Source organism: Natrix helvetica, assembly GCF_964273705.1.
Source record: "Natrix helvetica genome assembly, chromosome: 1".
NCBI classification, from domain to species: domain Eukaryota; kingdom Metazoa; phylum Chordata; class Lepidosauria; order Squamata; family Natricidae; genus Natrix; species Natrix helvetica.
In genome coordinates this window covers 302,873,368-302,894,482 of record NC_138548.1, presented here as the reverse complement: position 1 = coordinate 302,894,482, position 21,115 = coordinate 302,873,368, and the positions used below count along the sequence as shown (strand labels likewise).

The following is a 21,115-nucleotide window of genomic DNA, read 5'->3' as shown; positions in this document are numbered from 1 at the left end:
GCCCTGAACTCACTAGTTCAACCCTGAGCAACCTCTAATACAGGGATGGCGAACCTATGGCACGCGTGCCAGTTGTGGCACGCGGAGCCATTTGTCAGGGCACGCGAGGCGCTGCCGTCAGCTGGCCAGCGCACATGCGCGTGCTGGCCAGCTGACTTCACCTTTTTAAAATCTATTTTTCGCCTTCCCCAGGCTCCAGAGGCTTTATAGGAGCCTGGGGAGGGCAAAAAGAGCCTCCCCCGCCCCCCGGAGGCTTCAGGGACCGTCCGGAGGCTTCCCTGACGCCTTAGGAGCGCTTAAAACAACCCTCCGAGCAATCGAGAAGTCACTTCCAGTTTGCTTGGAGGGTGGTTTTAAGCGCTCCGAAGGCTTCAGGGAAGCCTCTGGAGGGTCCCTGAAGCCTCCGGAGGGCCTCCGGGGGGGGGGGGGGGCGGGAGAGGGCTCTTTTCGCCCTCCCCAGGCTCCTATAAAGCCTCTGGAGCCTGGGGAGGGCGAAAAAAGCATGTAAAAATGGGGGGGGTCACGCGTTGTGCGCGCATGCCCACCGGGGGGTCGCATGTTGTATTATGGGTGCGGCACACCCACACATGACCACCCTGCGCTCCCCCCACTTGTGGCACGCAAGCCAAAAAAGGTTCGCCATCACTGCTCTAATATATAAGACATATAGGCAAAAAGATGTTTCAGAAAGCATGCACATGGGAGAAATGGACAGGTAGATTCTCTTGCTCATCATTATAATAATGAGCAAGAGAATCCCTGCATACAAGCCTGACATTTACAAACGTTCATCTCTTTCTTATATCTCTTCTCCCTTTTTCCAAATTACCATTCGGGTCTTAAAACAACAAGCTCCTGAGCCTTCAATGTGAAATCACAGAAGGACTGTAACTCACAAGAACTCTGGGAAATCTCAAAGTCTCGCCCAGTTGTAAATCTGCCACGAATCAGATTTGCTTGGAAGCTCACACTAGTTTCATTTCATAATAATAAAATAGTTTCCTTTTCTGGCATTCACTGCAAGAGTACCACCAAGTGAAGTGCAGTCAATGCCTCTAGTGCAGAAATTCCTATCTACCTCTTAAACCTGGAAGTTTCTCCTATTTTTTTCATTTAGTAAACCTGAAATGGGAGTCTGAAAGGCAGCCCAAGAAAAAATGTGGATGGATGGATAGATGGATGGATGGATATAAGGAGAGAAAGAAAGAGAGAGAGAGAGAAAGAGAGCAAGAGAGAGAGAGAGAGAGAGAAACAAAAACAAAAACAGACAAAGCCATTTGGACTTCTGTCGCCTTTATTACAATCATTTCTCCTCATTTTATACTTATCTGTATCCTGGCCAAACTTTTATATGCTCTTCTTATCTTTAGAATACTATCTTTGTATTTCTTTTTATTTCTTTTTAATTAATAACAAAAAAGAGAAAAACAGCAAAACGCAAAGATAACAGTGATGGAGATACAAACATTGTCAAAGAGTAGGAAAAAAAACACAAAAAAGTGCTTTAACAAAAAAGTGAAAGAAATATAACAAAGTAAAAATATTTGTCATTATAACAATAAACACTTAGAATTCTATATATACACTGGTCTTAATGTAAGTACTATTCACGTACATATACATTCCTAATACATTTATTGGACTCCATTTCAATATCTGGCCCCCAGATGTAAAATTGGCCCGTGGTCTCCTGGGCCTTCCAGATGAGCATGAAGACCTAGCTCTCCCAACTGATGCGAGGATGAAAGATGGGCACGCAACCTTGGGGCGGTTGGTGGCCCGAGATTGCTCTCTCTGCCTTTTAACCTATCTTTTATCCTTGCTTTTACCTGTTTGTCAACTGCATTTTTATCATTTTATTTGTAAACTGCCCAGAGTCTTTTAGATGGATGGTACGCAATAATGTTTACATAGAAAGGACTATCAAAAACAGCACTTTGTTAGAGATGTAATAAAGATAATGCTTCTTTAAAACATAGGTTTCTACCATGTCCTTACCAAGTTTGGGGAGAAAGTTATGGATTATATAAACATGGTTATGAAACAAAAGTTAAAATTTTCAGAGGATTTTTATTTTTAAAAAAACTATACACCTAGTATATGAATTTGTCAACCGGACAATGTAAATTGATTCTCTGTGCCCTTACTAAGAATAAAAGTCTGACATTCTGACACTGGAAAGATAAGTGTATGGCTCCATTTATTCAATAGTTTGAAGGCCTTATTGTAGTTGCCACTCACAAGCAGATTGCTTTTAGACGCAGACTTCGTATAGTAAGTATAATAAAAGATGAGATTCATGTACACAGAATATAAAAGACTAAACAAAAAAATTTACCTTACCAAATAACTATGGTTAGTGTATACTTTGTTCTTAACAATAACCAGTCAACCAAACAAGAGAACAGTTTTAAAAAGAATTTGTATTTCCCAAAGAAATTTTGCAACTTGCTTAGCCCTACAGGGACATACATAAGGGATTTATGTGCACTTCTGGTTTTATATTCCACCAGGAGATACTTTAGAAAAGCAATTACTATATACTGCCATCTAGTTTTACAGTCTTGTTATGGTTTGCTTACAATATGTTCTTTTGGAAAATTATAATCAGCTCTAAAGTATTGGACTATAAAACCTGACTAGTTCAATCTGCTGTACTCAGGCGAGGGGATCCCGATTAGTCAACTCACCACTTATACTTGCTTTGGACCAGAGTGTCCCAAATTCTTAGGTGTATCTCCCTTAGGGAGGTGCCAACAGAACATTTTAGCTGTACATTGTTCCAATAAATCCACTTTTCCCAAAGTTTCATTGTATTGTTTTCCTGGTTCGTTTTATGTTCATTTTGTTCTTTGGAATTTTAGAGGAGGTACATACATTTAGACTGCACTAAAGGGAGGTATGATGGTGAAAAGTTTAGGAATCCCTACTTAGTTTAATCACAGTTGTTGTTAGTTGCGAAGTCATGTACGACCCATCGCAACCCCATGGATGATGTTCCTCCAGGCCTTCTTGTCCTCTACCATCCTCTGGAGTCCATTTAAGCTCACACCAACTGCTTTGGTGACTCCATCCAGCCACCTCATTCTCTGTCATCCCCTTCTTCTTTTTCCCTCAATCTTTCCCAGCATTAGGCTCTTCCCCAGTGAGTCCTTCCTTCCTTTAAAAAAAAAAAAAAGCCCTTTGGCCCCCTCAACTTATGCCCGCTTAGATTCTCTTTTCTGGGAAGAGAAGAGCAATCCCAAGTAAAGGTGTGAATTGCCACCAGTTGCCATTTTTCTTTTCTAAGAATAAATATTAGCTTGCACGCATTTTTGGAGAGAGAAATACTGGAGATGACAGCTTCATTTAAAGAAAAAATTAAATCTTTTAAAAATGAGAGTGAGGAGCCATACTGTTGGTTATTGAGATATCTCAGAGCCCGTGAGCACCACACAGGGAATCTCTCAGCCCTTCAAGGTAGACAAGAAACAAGATGCTGCATAGGCCTAAAAATTATTGTTATTCAAATGGCTCACTGGAAAAGAGCCTAATGCTGGGAAAGATGGAAAGCAAAACAGAGGATGAGGTGGCTGGATGGAGTCACAGAAGTAGTCAGTATGAACTTAAAAGATGGTGGAGGACAGGAAGGCCTGGAGGAACGTTGTGCAAGGGGTCGCAATGGGTCGGACACGACTTCGCAACTAACAACAACATAATAATGGAACCTTGCAAGTCCGAATAACCTTTTCTTCCTCTCTCTTTTATCTTGTTATGAATAATGGAATGCCATAGTGGCGCAGTGGCTAGAATGCAGTACTGCAGACTACTTCTGCTGACTGCCAGCTGCCTGCAATTTGGAAGATCAAATCACACCAGGCTCAAAGTTGACCCAGCCTTCTATCCTTCTAAGATCAGTAAAATGGGGGCCCAGATTGTTAGGGGCAATATGCTGACTCTGTAAACCATTTAGAGAGGGCTGGAAAGCACTGTGAAGTGGTATATAAGTCTAAGTGCTATTGCTATTAATTGTTTCATAAATCTCTATCTTTGTATAGATTTAACCCAAATCTGTTTGTTGCCTCGCTCCATCAATAATAAATAAATAAATAATAAATTTAAATTTATTAGCCGCTCCCTTTCCAGACAGGACTCGGGGCGGCGTACAGTGGAGCATATAAAACATATACAACACATAAACATACATATATACAGGACATACATACACGGAGGAGGTAACAAATTACATCACATTGGACAATTAAAAGTCACCATTAAAAATACCCCAATTGTAAAACACAATTTAAAATTTAAGGTTTTTAAAATTTAAAAGAACTGTCAGGAGGAGTAAGAAAAGTTTACGGTTGAGCCAGGCCAGATAATTGAAAGAGGTGGGTCTTCAGCTGTACACGGAAGGAGCGGAGATCGGAAGTAGTCCTGATGTCACGGGGGAGGTCATTCCACAGGGCTGGGCCCGTCACAGAGAAGGCTCTGCTCCTGGGTGTCGCCCCCCGGCACTGTTTGGCGGACGGCACCCGAAGAAGTCCCTCTCTGTGTGAGCGGATTGGTCGTAGGGATGTATGGGGCAGGATGCGATCCTGCATGTAACTAGGCCCTGTGCCATGAAGCGCTTTAAAGATCATAATCAAAACCTTGAAACGCACTCGGTAGACTACAGGAAGCCAGTGCAGCTCGCGCAGGAGAGGTGTTACAGGGGAGTATCTAGTCCTCCCCATAATCACCCGCGCGGCCGCGTTCTGGACCAACTGCAGTCTCCGAGTGCATCTCAAGGGAAGCCCCATGTAGAGAGCATTGCAGTAGTCCAGGCGAGACGTCACTAGCGCATGGGTGACTGTGCGTAGGGCATCCTTACTACTTTCTCAAGAATTTTAGAATTGTAGACACAGTTGCCCTTATTGATAAGGAAACAGAACTTCAGATATGTGTCATTTATAAAATAAACACTATTTATGTAAAGCATTTGTATGTCATTTCTCATTTTATATATTCCAATTTGTTTATTCGGATTGTTTAAGCTTGCCATTTTAAAGGAATGATTTTTGGTTCTTTCTCTTTGACAGTTCCATTTAACTTAAAATTACAGACTAGTTTCCCTTTGCTCCTTCTAGTTAGTAGTTAATTGGAATCTTGATTTTTAGTTAGTAAATTCCTAAATATAATGTAAGAGGAAACAATATAAAAATATTTTTATTGCTACAATTCCTTACTAGAACTTAGGGTTATTCACTTTTAAATGATCAACAAGATCATAGTTCCTCATAGTTTAAGATCAGCTTTTCCTAAATCTTAAAATATGTCAGTTCAAAAGTATATTAGTATTAAATCATCTCATTAAAAACTAATTAGCAATTCAATTATGTTATAAAATTTGCCAAATCATATTCAATCTAGTTCATCACAGAAAACACCTATAAGGAATAAAAAGGATTCCTAAGAGACATTAAGTCCTATCAATCAGCAACTATTCTATAGTCAGTGCAAGCATCACGATAAATTCCAAAGATTTTATAGAATCCACAAGTCTTTGGTCCTCCAGAGTTTTTATACTTAGAACACAGCAAATTCCTCAAGAGTATTGACTGAATTAACAGACAGTAGCCTTGTACCTTTATATGGTGCCAAAGTGAAACAAACTGTAGATATTTTGAGCATTCTCAAAAATTTTGATGACATTTAGTCCAAATATATACATACATACACACACACACACACACACACACACACAAAATGACCATGTAAACATAAAACACATTTTAAAATACCATATTAAAGGGTCAAAATGTGGAAATTAATCTGATATAGATGCCAATTAACATACAAGATAGTTTAATACTATTATTTTTCCCATTAGCATATTAGCACTGCAGTATGTATAAAAGGCTTTACTTTCTATAGACTCTATAAAAGCCTACATTCTTTCATCTGCTTATCATAAGCCAGTGAGTAGAATCTGACACAAAGGATTTCTTTACATTTAGCTGAATAAAAAGTTTCTACCATTATAAGATGCTATTCTCATCCACAGATGAACTTTTAGATTTAAAAAAACCCTTCATCCTTAATGTCATGAAGCATAAACTGCAATTTGATCCTCTTGCATTAATGATCCTTCCAGAGCCAAAACAAGCATTATGCTAAAAGATTTGAATAGCAAGATATCACTGAACAAGTTCTATTCAGTAAGACTATTGCCTATATTTATTTCGCATATTCTTGGTAAGTAGCATATGCTTTTGTTTTTAATTAGATTATGAATTGTCAAAACAAAGATTATGTTTACAAAGCTTGCTAAAAGACATTCTCCTGGGTTTTCCCAAATCAAGAATTCAACTCCACAAAATTAAAATAAGGCAGAGTTTAAGTTCACTTGGCAAAACACACATATCACATTCCCATGCCACTAACTGCCATGTTTAAAATAAAAAGGAGGGAAAGGCAGCAAGCTTTATATAGTTTTACAACATGCAATATCATGAAAGTATTTTTGGAGGGTTAAAACCTCCTTCCTATTAATTTAATGCATGAATGCTGATGTGTAGGTTCCAAGAGTTGCCCTAATTAATTTACGAGCCCCGAGACAAAATTCAAAGTAAAACCATTCGTTTATTAAGACTAACATCTTGGCACAGACTTCTGTGTAGCTGAAACTAAATCACACTTAATGGCGTCTGACCTTTACCCCTGTGCCCCCTCCCCTCTGGCTGAAGTCATCAATCACATTCTCCAACAGGACGTTATGGCAAGGTTCTGGACATGCGCATTCACATCCCAGTACAGAAATATGAGACTTTTACTCTAGCCAAAAGTATGCATGGCATTTTCCTCCCCTTCTCAAGGTGATAGTAGTCATGGAAACGCCTTAGGCATTGACAGCTGATTTGTTGTATGCAGAATGTAGACTCAGAATGTCCCAGCATTCCTTAGAACATTTTGATGTTTGATAATGTTCCAGTTTGGCCTTTGGGGGGATGGTTCCTTCATTTCCAAAACATGAATTTTCCAGTACAGAAAGCGGTTTATAGCATTGTAGATGTTGTCTATGATGGCTCGGTAGTTAAAGTCGCTGAGCTTGTCAGCTGGGAAGCTGATAGCCTGGACTCAAGAGCCGAGTGCCGTGTAACGGGGTGAGCTCCCATTACTTGCCCCAGCTCCCACCAACCTAGCACTTTGAAACCATGCAAGTAAATAGGCACCACTTTGGTGGGAAGGTAACAGTCGTCCTGTGCATTTTGGCGTACAGTCATGCTGGCCACATGACCACAGAAAAGTCTTTGGACAATGCTAGCTCATCCCAGGTAAGAAACAAAGATGAGCACCACTCCCTAGAATTGAACATAGCTGGTCAGGGGAAATCTTTACCTTTACCTTAGATGTTGCGTAGTCCTGAAACTCAGTCTGACTCCTTTCTAATAAGGTTGACTTCAGAAATGTCAAATGCCTATTTATTTGGGGAATATGACTATATGACTATTCATTAAATGTATATGCCATCCATCACACCATAAGGCAACTCTTAACGTCCCAGCATTCACAAGAATATCAAGGTGATATTACAAAACTGTGGGGGGGCTAAACATTTCTAACCAATTCTTTCGTTCATCTTTATGCCCAGTCTTTCTCTAGACTACCCACAATCTCTCACAGGAACCATCTTTGAAGAGCAATACATAAAGGTTGGCCTTTATGAATGAAACGTTAACTATTGATTAGCGACCTCTTTCCTTCTTTGGAATCAATTCTGTCAACACATGAATATTTTTAAAAATAAATAATATTGCATGTTGATGGATATACTGTACAGATATAGAAAATATTATTTCTGATCTACATGGGAAATTTAAAAAGAAAGAAGGACAGAGAACTGATGCCCAAATGCAATATTTAAACCCTTTTAAAATTCCTGCTAAAACAATTAAAAAGTATACTCTTAAGAATATTTGGGGAGGAGAAAATCAATGAATACAGAACTATCTTCAGACCTTAAAAGAATAAAGCATGATGTAACATCAGCACCTTTGGAGAACTGTGGTTTTGTTTAACGATTTTGTTTTTATGACTCAAAGCACATTCTACTAATTAAGACAGAAAAACAAGATGAAAGGAGATAAAACATGAGCTAAAAACCAAAGAATGACATCTGGGTACTTTGGGAGCTTATCATAATGAACCACGGGCAATGCCTCTTTAAAAAGACATCTGATTGCAACCAGAGTTTAGATTTAACTAGATATTTAAGCAATTCATTGTTAAACAGAAAAAAAAGAGTAGATCACAGTACCAATAACATTGAGAATTGTTTTCCAGCAACTTTTCCACCATATGTTCCACACGAACAAACCAGCTTGGAACCGCTTTATATATCAGAGGTGTATCTGACCTGAAAGAAATTGAATAGACAGAAAAAATGTGGTTTTTTTTAAACTATCCTGCAAAGTTTGAATGACCATATTTGGTTTCCATCTAAAAGTTAATGGATAGATTCCAATTGATTTTGTATGGAATATTATTGTTATCTGTTGCACCCAAATCTAGCTAAATTGTTTATATAAATGTTTTAGTATATCAACATATACTCTTTTAATGAAAACTATCAAAGGGCTAGATTCATTATGCCAACCTTAGAAATATTCATGAGTTTTTATATCTTGCAAACAAGTGAATTTAGCTACAGCTGACTTAATTTTATTGCCACACATAAACCAACAGATCCCAGTTCCCCACTTTTCTATGTCTTGCCCATGATTAGCTTTAGTTCCATTCGCATTGCTACATGTTATTACTAGATGAGCATGAATGACAAAAAGCTCTTAAGTTGCCTCTTGTTTCATGAATAATTCTCAACCTTTTAAAATCAGTAATGGAACTTGCATACTGGAGGCAGAAGCAGTAAATATTGCAGTCAAAAGAATGAACCTTATAGAGAGAAAATGTATGAATGTTAACTTTGGAATGAGTTAGAAGAAGCCACAGTCTTTCCTGTCCTTCTTTAACTTCCTCATTATTGGAATATTTAACTTTGCATTCTACTGTATTTCATCAGCAAGATTGTTCAAACTGGCTCTGAAGTCATTCTGATAATCATTTTGTGCCCGCCTAAAGATAAGAGAAAGGGCCAATGCTAGAGAGAGGAGATGGTAAGCAAGCAAGAAAGGGTCATGTTGACATTTCAGGCAGTCAGATCATTTCCTTCTGTTTAGCAATCCAAGAATTGAGGGCAAGAAGTCCATGGCATACAGTGATAGTGGTGACCCAGATACACCAGTAATGCACACACCTCCAAAGCAAATATTAATTCTTTTAGCATATTTATATGGATACCTGTTCTGACCCCCCTCTCCACGCTTGTGAATAAGCCAGAACACAGGCTTGGCTGGTTGCCACTATTTAATGAAGGAGATAGCAAGTCTTTTGGTTGAGGGCCTAGACCACTCACGTGCCAACGGAAACAACACAGATAGTACCCAGGAACAGACACGACTGGAAATACACAGCTTCTCAATCACCAATTCGAACAATTGTTTCCCGCAAATGTCCCCTCCCAACACCTCACCTATAAGCTCTCTTGGGAGGAGCCAATCTACAACCACCTGTGCTAATTATCGTGAGCCTGCCTATGAAGCTGCTTTCCTTTCTCAGCCCTTCTCACTCTAGCTTCAGGGACTGACTGCCTTTGATCCTCCCCACTGCTCCATGCCTCAGGCACCTCCTGGTGGCCAACCAGCCCCCCTGGTCCCTGCTCTGAATCTGCAATCTGCACAGGGTCTTCCACATCATCCAGGGCAGACTCAAATGATCCCTCGCTATCCAAGTCCATAAGCAGTTCAAGCGGATCCTGCTGGGCCACAACAATACCCTTCCTCCAAAGAACTCTGGACAACAAACAGATCATAGAACAAAATAATAATCTTTCCTTAAAAATATTAAACATGTCCTTAATTATTTCACTAGCAGTATTGTTATACCACTAGTGAAATAATTAAGGACATGTTTAATATTTTTAAGCTATACCTGCAATCAAATCAGAACTCATCTGCAACCTGACCTCAATGCCTGGGAGAATGCCCAGATCTTCACAGGCCAACTGGACTGGACCATCTGTATCTCAGGGACGAGGTGGTTCCACAAAATAGGTGCCAGGACAGAGAGAACATGCTTCCTAGGCTCCACCTAGGATGATAATACAACTTCCCTGATGGGATCTACACCATGCCCATTCTGCCTGATTTAGAGTGATGGGCACAAACTATCAGGGGGAGATAGCCCTTCAACAACCTATCCCCATGTCATGTAGAGCCATTAAAGGGCACCCATGACAACCAGCCCTGTGCAGTGCACCCAGAACCCCTTTGGAAGCCAGTGCAGCTCATAGGTGCCCTATGTGGCACATTTCACTGCACACTAGACAGCTGAATTTTCCAATTGCTCTTTAAGGGAAGACCCATGCAGAACATGTGACAATAGCCCAAATGAGAAGTGACTAACGCTTGTCTGACCATGAGCAGTACCTCCTGATCTAGGCAAAACTGGTGTACAAGGCTACAATTACAAATGGTTTCCTAGCCACGGCTGTTGTGAACAGAAACCACATGTCCAGCACAATATCCAAATTGCACGCCAATTCTCCCTGCGGGACTGATACCTCATTCGGAATCAATGATGAAAAATCATTAGATTTGGGGGGGGGGACGACACCACACATTAAAACTCACAGCTAATCAGACTTGTCAGTTTGATTCTTCCATATCCAGACCCACGTAAACTCTAGACACTGGAGAAAAAATGCCTCAGTAGCATCACTTGAGAGCCAGAGCTGAGATATATGATACTTGACCCCATGTTGACAGATGATCTCACCCAACGATTTCATGTTGATGTTAAATAGGAAGCCCAAGGAGAGCAACATTACATTAAACGTTTCTGTGTTTGCTGTGTGTGCACCCAAGAGATGCAACTGCAAAAGTAACACCATCTGTTGGTTTCCGGTATTTGCGCAGTGCACATGCAGGGTCTTGTTTTACTTTTGATGCTGAAATTCAGGATATCTGTAAGGTGAAAAGGTAACCTTCACAGGCACCGGCTACACTGACTAACCCATCGTTAATACAGTAAGTACGGTACTTTGTTTAACGTTAAATGTCTCTTGTTTGTCTGTTTTCATTATGAACATGTTGCTCTTTTGTTTATGGAGAAATCAGAATGAATTTTAAAATGTCAGAGTCTATACCAGTTGTCCTGCTGAGCTCGGTGGGTTTGCTGTGGCATTCTATGGAGCTTTGTGCTACCAAGACTAGAAAGGAACTGTGGGGTTTTTTCCCCCCGATTCTGTTCGCTACAGTTTTCTTTAGCAATGCAAATAGAAAAAGAAGAGTTGTTTTGATCAGCAAGAATCCGTGCATGACTCATCACTGCTCTTTTCCCGGGTATGCCACAGAGTATTGAGGATGTACATGCAATTTACATTTAGAACATCAATGCTGGAAGCCATGAGGGGAGGGAGTAATATTTTTTAAATTTTATTTTCTCAGTACCTCTTCTCTCTTAGGCATCAGCAGGGTTTTTGTTTTCTATTGTACCAGGAGGTAGAAACTGAAGTTTTGTTTTGTTTTTGTTTTGTTTGGGGGGGGGGGGAATTGGGGGTTGGCAGTCAACAAAGATAAAATAAAAAATCCTTAAATACAATGGTGGAGGGAGACAGCATATTCCTATGATTGGCCCAAAAAAGTAGGCACATCTGAAATGCAATAGTGAGTGAGTGAGTGAGTGAGTGAGTGAGTGAGTGAGTGAGTGAGGGAGGGAGAGAGAGAGAGAGAGAGAGAGAGAGAGAGAGAGAGAGAGAGAGAGAGAGAGAGAGAGAGAGAGAGAGAGAGAGAGTTCTAGCATAACTCTGGAGCGCCTCGAGCAATTTCAACCAAACTTGGTACACAGATGACTTACTCTCTGGAAAAATATAGTGTGGGGGTAAGACACCCCCAACGCCCCTCGGGATGTGTGTTAAGATACAGCCTGTTGTGCCTTAAAATGGCTTCTATTGTACAGCACAGTGGAGTTGCCATGGTAATGGCTTCACAGTACTCCACAAAGGGGCTCCCACTGGTAAGGGGGAAAATCCAACACTAGAAATTACATTTGGTCCGGACATTTTCCCCCTATAAATAAATAGCCAGGCAATGCCGGGTTATCAGCTAGTTTGAGATAAAAGTGTAAGAGAGCCAGTTTGATGCAGTAGTTAAGGCATCAGGCTAGTTGGGATAACCTTAGCTTCACTCTCAGCTCTAGGAAGCAGGCAATGGCAAACCACTTCTGAAAAACCTTGTCAAGAAAACTATAGGGATTCATCCAGCCAGGTACCAGGAGTCAATACTGGCTCAAAGATATTTCCCCCATTCCACATTGAGATAAAGCACTTTCCATTTCATGTATGTCACTGCGTTAAATGTTTGCTAGTCAAACTGAACTGAATAGTTACTGAAAGAGTTATTGCGCAGGTCATAAGCCTTATCTGACAATGATTTATTGCGCATGCTTAACATGTTTATATACATCACACATTCCAGAGACTTCTTTCTCTTTTGATCTTTGTCCGTCTGCCAGGAAGCTGGTAGACAAACTGCTCTTGCCAAAATGTAACAATTAGATAGATTTGTTTTATTTTCTATTTCTTATTTTTGTATTAAAAGTTTTGTTTCTCATTAGAATATGTTTCCGGGATTTTATTTTATTTTTCGCACCTTGAAGATATGCCTGTTTGGAAAAGCCGCGGTCTAAGCCTCATCTAGTTCAGGGTGAAATATTTTCCCCTGACAATGTACACCTATACTAGTATTCTACTTGTAGACGGCTACATATATTTGAATATAATTTTTAATTTTTGAGGAAGAATAAAGTAGTATGATTCTTTTCAAAAATATGTGATTAAGCAGGACGCTCATTTTAAACTTGTGTTGCACTAAAACTTCTTACCTCCAGCAGAAAGGATAGCTGTGCTTAAAAGTGCTGATATGGACCAATCTTCCTCGTTCCTTTAGCGCTTTGATTATATTTTTATCAGCGTCCTAACAAAACAAATTGTTAAGTTTAACATGAAGCCAAAATATCTCACAGAGAAAAGTAATTTGTAAATTGGCAGCCATTTCCACTGTATGACACAATACAACTGAGACTTATTGAAAAGTAGCACTGTATTTAAAAAATCAAATTCTGAAAAATAGACACTTCAAAGCCGATTTAAAGTTCTTGAACACAAGTAAACTGCAGTATATCTCACCTAGCTATTACCACACAAAGTGCTTGGGTTCATACATAATGGTTTGTTTTAGGTTGAATAAAATCAACAACATCATTGTGAATGAATTTAAACACCCAAATAGGCCAAAAAGAAACATTATGTGTAATTTCATTCAATGTAAAGGGTCATTTATGAAGCTATTGTTGCAGAGCAGAGAGATCTGGTAGTTTGTCTCAAGAACAAGAGATTTAAAGACCTGGTAATTTAGACTGGAACTAGGATATGGAACAGTGATGGGTTCCGGATCCCGGTGCAACTGGTACGGTGCAACAGGGCCCGGCGTCCCCCACATGCATGCGTGCAGCACATGCGCACACATACGCATGCATCCTTACCTCCACGACGCCTCCGTGACGCTCCAGCTGCTCAACGGAGCGTCGCGCAGGCGTCATACGCTCCGTGCGCAGAAGCGCCGAAGAGCTCAAATACAGGTAAGGACCTCGGGCGGGTTGGTGGGCCCTCCAGAGCAGTACCCGGTGCTCCCTGCAGGCACTGGTACGTCCGTACCGCCTGCAACCCACCACTGATATGGAACCTAAATATGAAAACACAGAATAGATACAGCCCAGAAGATTATAGATGATTTTTTCAAGCAAAATTCCTAGCTTATTTAGGACCACTAACCTTGACGTACTGTCCAGAGAAGTCTGTCACTTCTGCTGTGAAACATCCTGAAGCATCAACAGGACAAACAGGCACTGAATCCTTCTGAATAATATTAAAATCCATGCAGACCCTGTAATCATCCTATAAGAGTAAAGAAATACAAAATAACCTAGGGTTTTGGGCTTTTTTTTGGCTTTGGAGATAGACTTTTACAGTTCAGAATGCTAACCAATATTATCTAATGCTATCATGGATAATATTTTCTTTACATTATGAAATACTTCTGTAGAATCAAAGCATTTTTTGTGAAAGTTCTCTTCTATATACGGTATCTAATATTTAATCATACCAAGAATTGATTCAACATGCACATTTATTGCTTTTGGGGTGCAGTATCAACTGGTGACTTGGATGTGTCAGTAACTTATCACAATGAAGCCACAACTGTTTGAACATAATACACTGAAACATTTTATGATTTGCTTGGTTTTACCTTACTATGTAAAAACATCATAGTTATTCAAAGAACGCATTAAACAATCCTGAGATGTTTGTGATGTTCAGCTTCCTATATTCTGGAATGGGTTAATAACAAAGCTGAGCTGGGTTCCCAGCACTATTTAAGAAACAGAATACCCAGTGATAAAACTAGATAGACTAATTTAATTTAAGATAGCTTTCTATGTATCAACAGAATAAGAAACAACCCTTCTAGATGTCCCATGCATTTTTCCTCTTCTTGACATGCACATGTAAAGCATACAGGGTCTAGCATCTTACCATTATAATTGAAAATACACGTCAGATCAACAGCCACATTCTACACCAGTGATGGCGAACCTATGGCACACGTGCCACAGATGGCACACAGAGCCATTTGTCAGGGCATGCAAGGTGCTGCCCTATCAGTTGGCCAGCGCGCATGCACGCGTTGGCCAACTGAGTTCACCCTTTTTTAAAGCCATTTTTCGCCCTCCCAAGGCTCCAGAGGCTTTATAGGAGCCTAGGGAGGGCGCAAAGAGCCTCGCCCCACCCGGAGGCCCTTCAGAGGCTTCATGAGCTTCTGTGAAGCCTCCGGAGCATTAAAAAACGGCCATATGGGCAAACCGGAAGTTCGGAAACGGACTTTCGATTTGTTCGAAGGGTCGTTTGAGCGCTCCGAAGGCTTCAGGGACTGTCCGGAGGCTTCCCTGAAGCCTTCGGAACGCTTAAAACGACCCTCCGAGCAAACCGGAAGTCACTTCCGGTTTGCTCGGAGAGTCGTTTTGAGCACTCCGAAGGCATCAGGGAAGCCTCTGGACGGTCCCTGAAGCCTTCGGAGTGCTCAAAACAACCCTCTGAGCAAACAGGAAGTCACTTCCGGTTTGCTGGGAGAGTCATTTTGACTGCTCCGAAGGCTTCAGGGAAGCCTCCTGAAGGTCCCTGAAGCCTCCGGAGGGCATCCGGGGGGGGCGGGGAGGCTGTTTTCACCCTCCCCAGGCTCCTATAAAGCCTCTGGAGCCTGGGGAGGGCGAAAAAAGCATGTAAGAATGCGGGGAGCGCCTGTAGTGCGTGTATGCGCACTGGGGGGTCGCACATTGCATTATGGGTGTGGCACGCCCGCACACGCCCCCCCTGCGCTCCCCCCCACTTATGGCACGCGAGCTAAAAAAGGTTCGCCATCGCTGTTCTACACTATTTTATGCAAATGCCCTTCTGCCAAAAATCCACCCTTGACATATGTACCAAGTAACACAAAATTGATTAACTGGCTAATTTGATTAAATGTCTTCAAGTAGCTGTTGATTCCTAGCAACCACATAAATTTTCTGATTATCTGGTCCTTCAGATATTCCAATTGTGCACCAATTAGCACTGCAACTGAATCTATTCACTGTGCTGCTAGCTGTCCTCTTATCTTTCCTTTCCTCCTTCCAGGATTAGATCCACCCTATTATTTTACACATCCCATTGCTACATGGTTTCCTGTAATCAACAGGGAATAGCTCCAGAATCACTCCTAACGACAGTCTCAACCACAAGCTTTCTTAAAGAGGCCGAGTCTCAACGATATATAAGCATATATCTATAAAGATAACATAAATATGGATACTTTTTGTACAGTATCTGTACAAGATAGAAAAGAGTCGAACAGGTTAGAAATTAGTAGTTCAGAAAGAAATTCTGAATCTCAATAAGGAAATACCAGAAGCAGAGCTACAATAAAGTCATCAGCAGTTCTAAACTTACAGCACCAAAGTAAGGAGCTTGATGTACAACTCCTGTACCTTCTTCTTCCTTCACATAGTTGTCAGTCACTACAGAAAAAGCACCATTTTCTCTGCACTGGAAGAAAAATACAGTTTTCAAAATGCAGAAAACAACAATATGGAAAAGATGTGAAAACATCACAGAATGTTAAGATGCTGATTTCTCTATCTCTCCCTTCCTTGCTGCAAATGTAATTCTAGCTTTTTCCCCAATATGGATTCTTCTAGATATTTAGCTATGTCATTAGAAATAGCAAATGATTAACCATTGAAGTATTTTACCTTTATAAAGTAATTGAAAAGAGGCTTGTATTTCTTTCCTTTTAGTGTAACACCAGGAAACCTGAAATACAGTATGTCAAATGAGTTGTCATTTGCAATTTTAAGTCTTTCCATTATTTATAAAAGCTTTTCTGCAAAAAGAGAACACCAAATCGCTCAGATAATAAAAATTATAATAAAATAGACATTTATATATGCACATACAGTATATACATGTATATATCTTGATACATTTCAATTCAATAACATTAATGTCTAATTATTGAAGCGGCAACACATGGAATAGTTATTGTCTCATAAAATTCTAGAAAAGTTTCTGAAAGCTCATGGAAAAAATTAAACTATATAGTTTCTTAATAAAAGCACGTACATGTTTTAAAGTACAATAACTGCTCTTTAGTTCAGATTTAGATATTTGTGAAATCCAAACAATGAAATATGAACTCAGAACTTGTAGCAGACAACTTAATTGTGTTTTTTTAAAACATTTACTTATTTAGTTATTGAATTGATATGTTCTCGGTATAACTTCCCGAAACACTGAGTAGTTAACAAGTGCTAAAAACATTAAAACAAGAAAACAACACAAAATAAAAAAAGAACAAAGATGACAAGAGAGAAGGTCTGTTTGATGCAGAGGGGTTTTTTTCATTCTTTTTTCCTTTTTTAAAAATTAGACTACATCCCAACTTTGTCTTATAAATACCAGAGAAAACTATTATCAGGAAAAGAAAATGAACATTATGAATCATATCCATGCTGGAAGAAACTATCCCACAAGTTGATAGTTAATTGAAACTTACAGTTGTTGCAAAATATTTTGTGTGTGTGTGTGTTTCATAGCTTTAATATAACTGGGAAGGAAAAACAAATAGTGCTGCTGTTATTCTTCACAAGCAGGGGAAACCTCACTTTGATTTGATAGATAGTACCTAAGACCCCTTCATTAAAACAGAAGTTGCCCCCAAGAGAACAAGATAGATCCACAAAAGAATGACTGAAGATAGAATCAAAATCGTGGATCCTTCAGCTTTATTCAGCAGCATCTAATGGGGAAGGGGGGAAGATGATGGTTCAAAATGACAGAAATTGTCACATGCTGAAATATGATCCATTTGTAAGAGCAAGCTTCAGAATTTGATGAAAGCAAAAGGTTTAATTGCTGCTGCAGACAATACCGTTCCTATTTCGTTTCCAAAAGAAATGTCAACACTTTAGCATGATTGATAGCAGATACATAAAATGAAGTCAGCCCTTTGCTACAGATAAAATTTCCAACTTCATGCAATACTCAAATTCTGAATATCAAACCCTTTGAGAGTACAGAACATGCATGTACTTTCATATGTCAATCTACAGAGCAGATAAATCATTACTTTTAGCTTTTCTTGCCTTTTTCATAGCAATTATTTATAAATTACATGATTTTAAAAAGCACACAATAATCTATTGACTTGCCTGTCAAGTACTTCATATTCACTTTCAGATTTGTAGAGAGATGCCAATCTAGCTTCCATCAATATGAATTTTTTCCCAGTATTTTGATCTGAAAAAATATAACGTTAAGATTCAGTTTCTGCACTATAATAGAAATAGCAATATAAATAAGCAATGTTATTGTTAATAATGGAATACTGCTAAATCCCAGACTGGCAATAAAAAAATGAAAATGTAAATACTGACATCAGGACTATATTTCTATTTAAGTTTAAGCAAGAATTTATCTTTATTTTATATCAAGTGTGACCAAAATCTTTAAGCTTATCAGGCTCGTTCAGACAATTCCTAGTTTATTTTTCCTAGTTTATTTTTTAACTATCCTTCTCTTCACTTCAATGAACTGAGAAGATGGCTGGAAGGACTAAAAAAGCAGAAATAAGCCAAGATATGTCATGGTTAAAATGACTAACACCTTCAAATCATGTTTTCAAACTCCGATTTTTTGCTAAAAAGTAGCAACTTCTTTGGTACATAGTTGACTAAATACAATCAATGCAGCCAGTTTTGGAAAAAAAGAAATTTTTCTGTGCTATAGTATGATATTACAAGCTGTGACTGATTTATTAGCTATTCCTTAATCAAAAACTACTATTTAGGGCAGTCATACAGCTAGCCTTGTCACCTGAATTAATGAACCTTAACAATGGATTTCTCTACATGCTTACAGTACATCAATGAAGCTTTTGTTGACGGCTTCTTTAACTCATTAACCAGTATTGAGACCTTGTTGTTACTTCCCTTCACAAAAACTCTGGATAGAAGTCCAGGTATAGTAACACACTCAATTCAATGCAGAGCACTGAAATCACCAAACATGTATTTATTAGGAAAAGCTATTCCCTTTAAACCAGTGTTTTTCAAACTTGGCAATTTTAAGGTGTCAACTTGAACTCTCAGAATTACCTAACCAGCATGCTGCAACCAGACATCTTAAAATTGCTAAGTTTGAAATACATTGCTTTAAACAAATTGAAAGTACATTAACACTTCCAAGGAGTGCTTGATATAGGATGTGAAGTACAATGAAGAGTTAGTAGTTGGGAAGTGGATACAAGCAGTAAACAAAAGTTGGACAAGAGAATTTCAGGTGTAAACTCAAGAAAGCAAAGATAACAGCTGATCTGAGAACTGAATATTTTTTTAATTATCTGCTGAGAACGTTTTACTATATTCTGAGTTTCCTTTGAATCAAACTCAATTCATGCAATAATTGACAAAAGGACAGAAATGATTTGCTATGTTTCCTCTGAAATATTTTTAGAAATCTCATTTTGGCCCTCTGGTGGTCACCCACCCAAGCATTAACCAGATTGGACTCTGCTTAGCTTTCAAGATCAGTCAAGATTGATTAGGTGTTTTCACCTGTAGAAATTGGTGGTATTTCCTCCAAGGATAGAAGGAGAGTGGCCTTAAGCTTAGCCAACATGAGAAAGCTTAAAAGTAAAATGTTTTAAATTTCTATAATATAAACACTGATTTTCATTTCTGCAATTCAAAAGTATCCTTACAATATGTCTAAACTCAATTACCATGTTTTTCGGAGTATAAGACACTCCGAAGTATAATACGCACCTAGCTTTTGGGGAGAAAAACAAGAAAGAAAATCTACCTCTGCTTCCCAGCAAATTGCCTCCTTGCAACAAACAGGCTGTTTCTGTTTCAGTTTAGCCTGATTAGCACAAGAAAAAAAATCTGCCTTTGCCTCCCAGCAATTTGCCTCCTTGCAGTAAACAGGTGTTTCAGTTTCAATTTCAGCACAGCCTGATTAGCACAAGCAGCTGATTGTTGGATCAGCTGTTCCAAGCTGCAGAGATTGCCATAGCCTATTGCTGTCTCCACGCCCCATTTTCTACCCATTTTAGGCGGCAAGGATCAGAATGGCAGAAAATGGGGTGCGCGGAGGCCGAAAATGGGGCGCACAGAGGCAGCAATAGGCAATGGCAATCCCTGCAGACTGAAACAGCTGATGGTCGAGAAGCCGATCCAACCAACAATCAGCTGCTTGTCCTAATCAAGCTATGCTGAAGCTGAAATTGAAGCAGGCTGTTTGCTACAAGGAGATAAATTGCTGGGAGGCAGAGGACAAAGGGTGGGTGGGCAGGAATACATTCAGTGTATAAGACGCACTCAAATTTTCACCCTCTTTTTTTAGGGGGGGGAGTTTTGGCTAGCATGCCATAAGTGGGGGGAGCGCAGGGAGGTCGTGTGCAGGCATGCCGCACCCATAATGCAATGCGCGCCCCCAGTGCGCATGCGTGCACTACAGGTGCGTCCCCCCCCCATTTTTGCATGCTTTTTTCACCCTCCCCAGGCTCCAGAGGCTTTATAGGAGCATGGGGAGAGCGAAAACAGCCCCCCGCCCCCCGGAAGCCATCCGGAGGCTTCAGGGACCTTTAGGAGGCTTCCCTGAAGCCTCTGAAGCAGTCAAAACGACCCTCCGAGCAAACCGGAAGTGACTTCCGGTTTGCTCGGAGGGTCCTTTTAAGCGCTCCGAAGGCTTCAGGGACCTTCAAGAGGTCTAGAATCTTATACTCTCTTACTTGATGAGCAACATCCATTGAACTAACCAGGATATTATTTTCAAATAAAGGTCTCATTTGTATATGGTGGAAGAAACCAATAATTATATGCCATCTCATGTTTTACACTTGCCTTTCACTTTCACATACTGCAAATCTGGATTAACACAAAGGGCTAAATTGCTAGGCAAAGTCCATGGAGTTGTCGTCCAAGCAACAAGAGAGATACTTTCATCATCTTCCAATGGAAAGGTGACAATAACTGAGGGATCTTGAACATCCTTCAATATAAAAATTTGGGAAAAATGAAGTCAACCAGAAAAAATTTAAGTTATTTTACACTTACAGAAAAAATCAAGAAATAGTATTATTACAACCAATAATATTTGCATTATTTATGACTAATCATGAATCACATCAAATGGAAACAAAGTTTTTAAAAGTGCATTAAACAGATGGCCCTGTGGTAAAATAAAAACCTTCTATGTTAATTATTTAAATATTGACAGAAGTTTCAAATTGGAAGCAAAAATAGTAATTTAAGTTGCAGGCACAGAAGTTTGCAGTGATCTAAATCTGATCTACAACATAAACCCAAGAAATCTTAATGCAGTTTTAAAATCCTATGTATCTAAAGTAGATTTTACTTGTGTTTAATCCTTAATCAAACACTG

The 21,115-nt window shown here is 39.6% G+C and overlaps 1 protein-coding gene across 2 annotated transcripts in view; it reads right to left on the bottom strand.

Moving 5' to 3' along the window:
* IARS1 (isoleucyl-tRNA synthetase 1) overlaps nucleotides 1-21,115 on the bottom strand; it is an 87,367-nt gene that overhangs the window by 52,223 nt on the left and 14,029 nt on the right. For both annotated transcript variants that reach the window (XM_081934888.1, XM_081934889.1), the window contains exons 7-13: nucleotides 20,575-20,722; nucleotides 17,881-17,968; nucleotides 16,423-16,483; nucleotides 16,121-16,216; nucleotides 13,910-14,032; nucleotides 12,961-13,052; nucleotides 8,279-8,377 (exon numbers count right to left, since the gene is read on the bottom strand). In XM_081934888.1, the coding sequence (XP_081791014.1) occupies nucleotides 8,279-8,377; nucleotides 12,961-13,052; nucleotides 13,910-14,032; nucleotides 16,121-16,216; nucleotides 16,423-16,483; nucleotides 17,881-17,968; nucleotides 20,575-20,722 (707 nt within the window). The remainder of the gene's footprint in view (nucleotides 1-8,278; nucleotides 8,378-12,960; nucleotides 13,053-13,909; nucleotides 14,033-16,120; nucleotides 16,217-16,422; nucleotides 16,484-17,880; nucleotides 17,969-20,574; nucleotides 20,723-21,115) is intronic.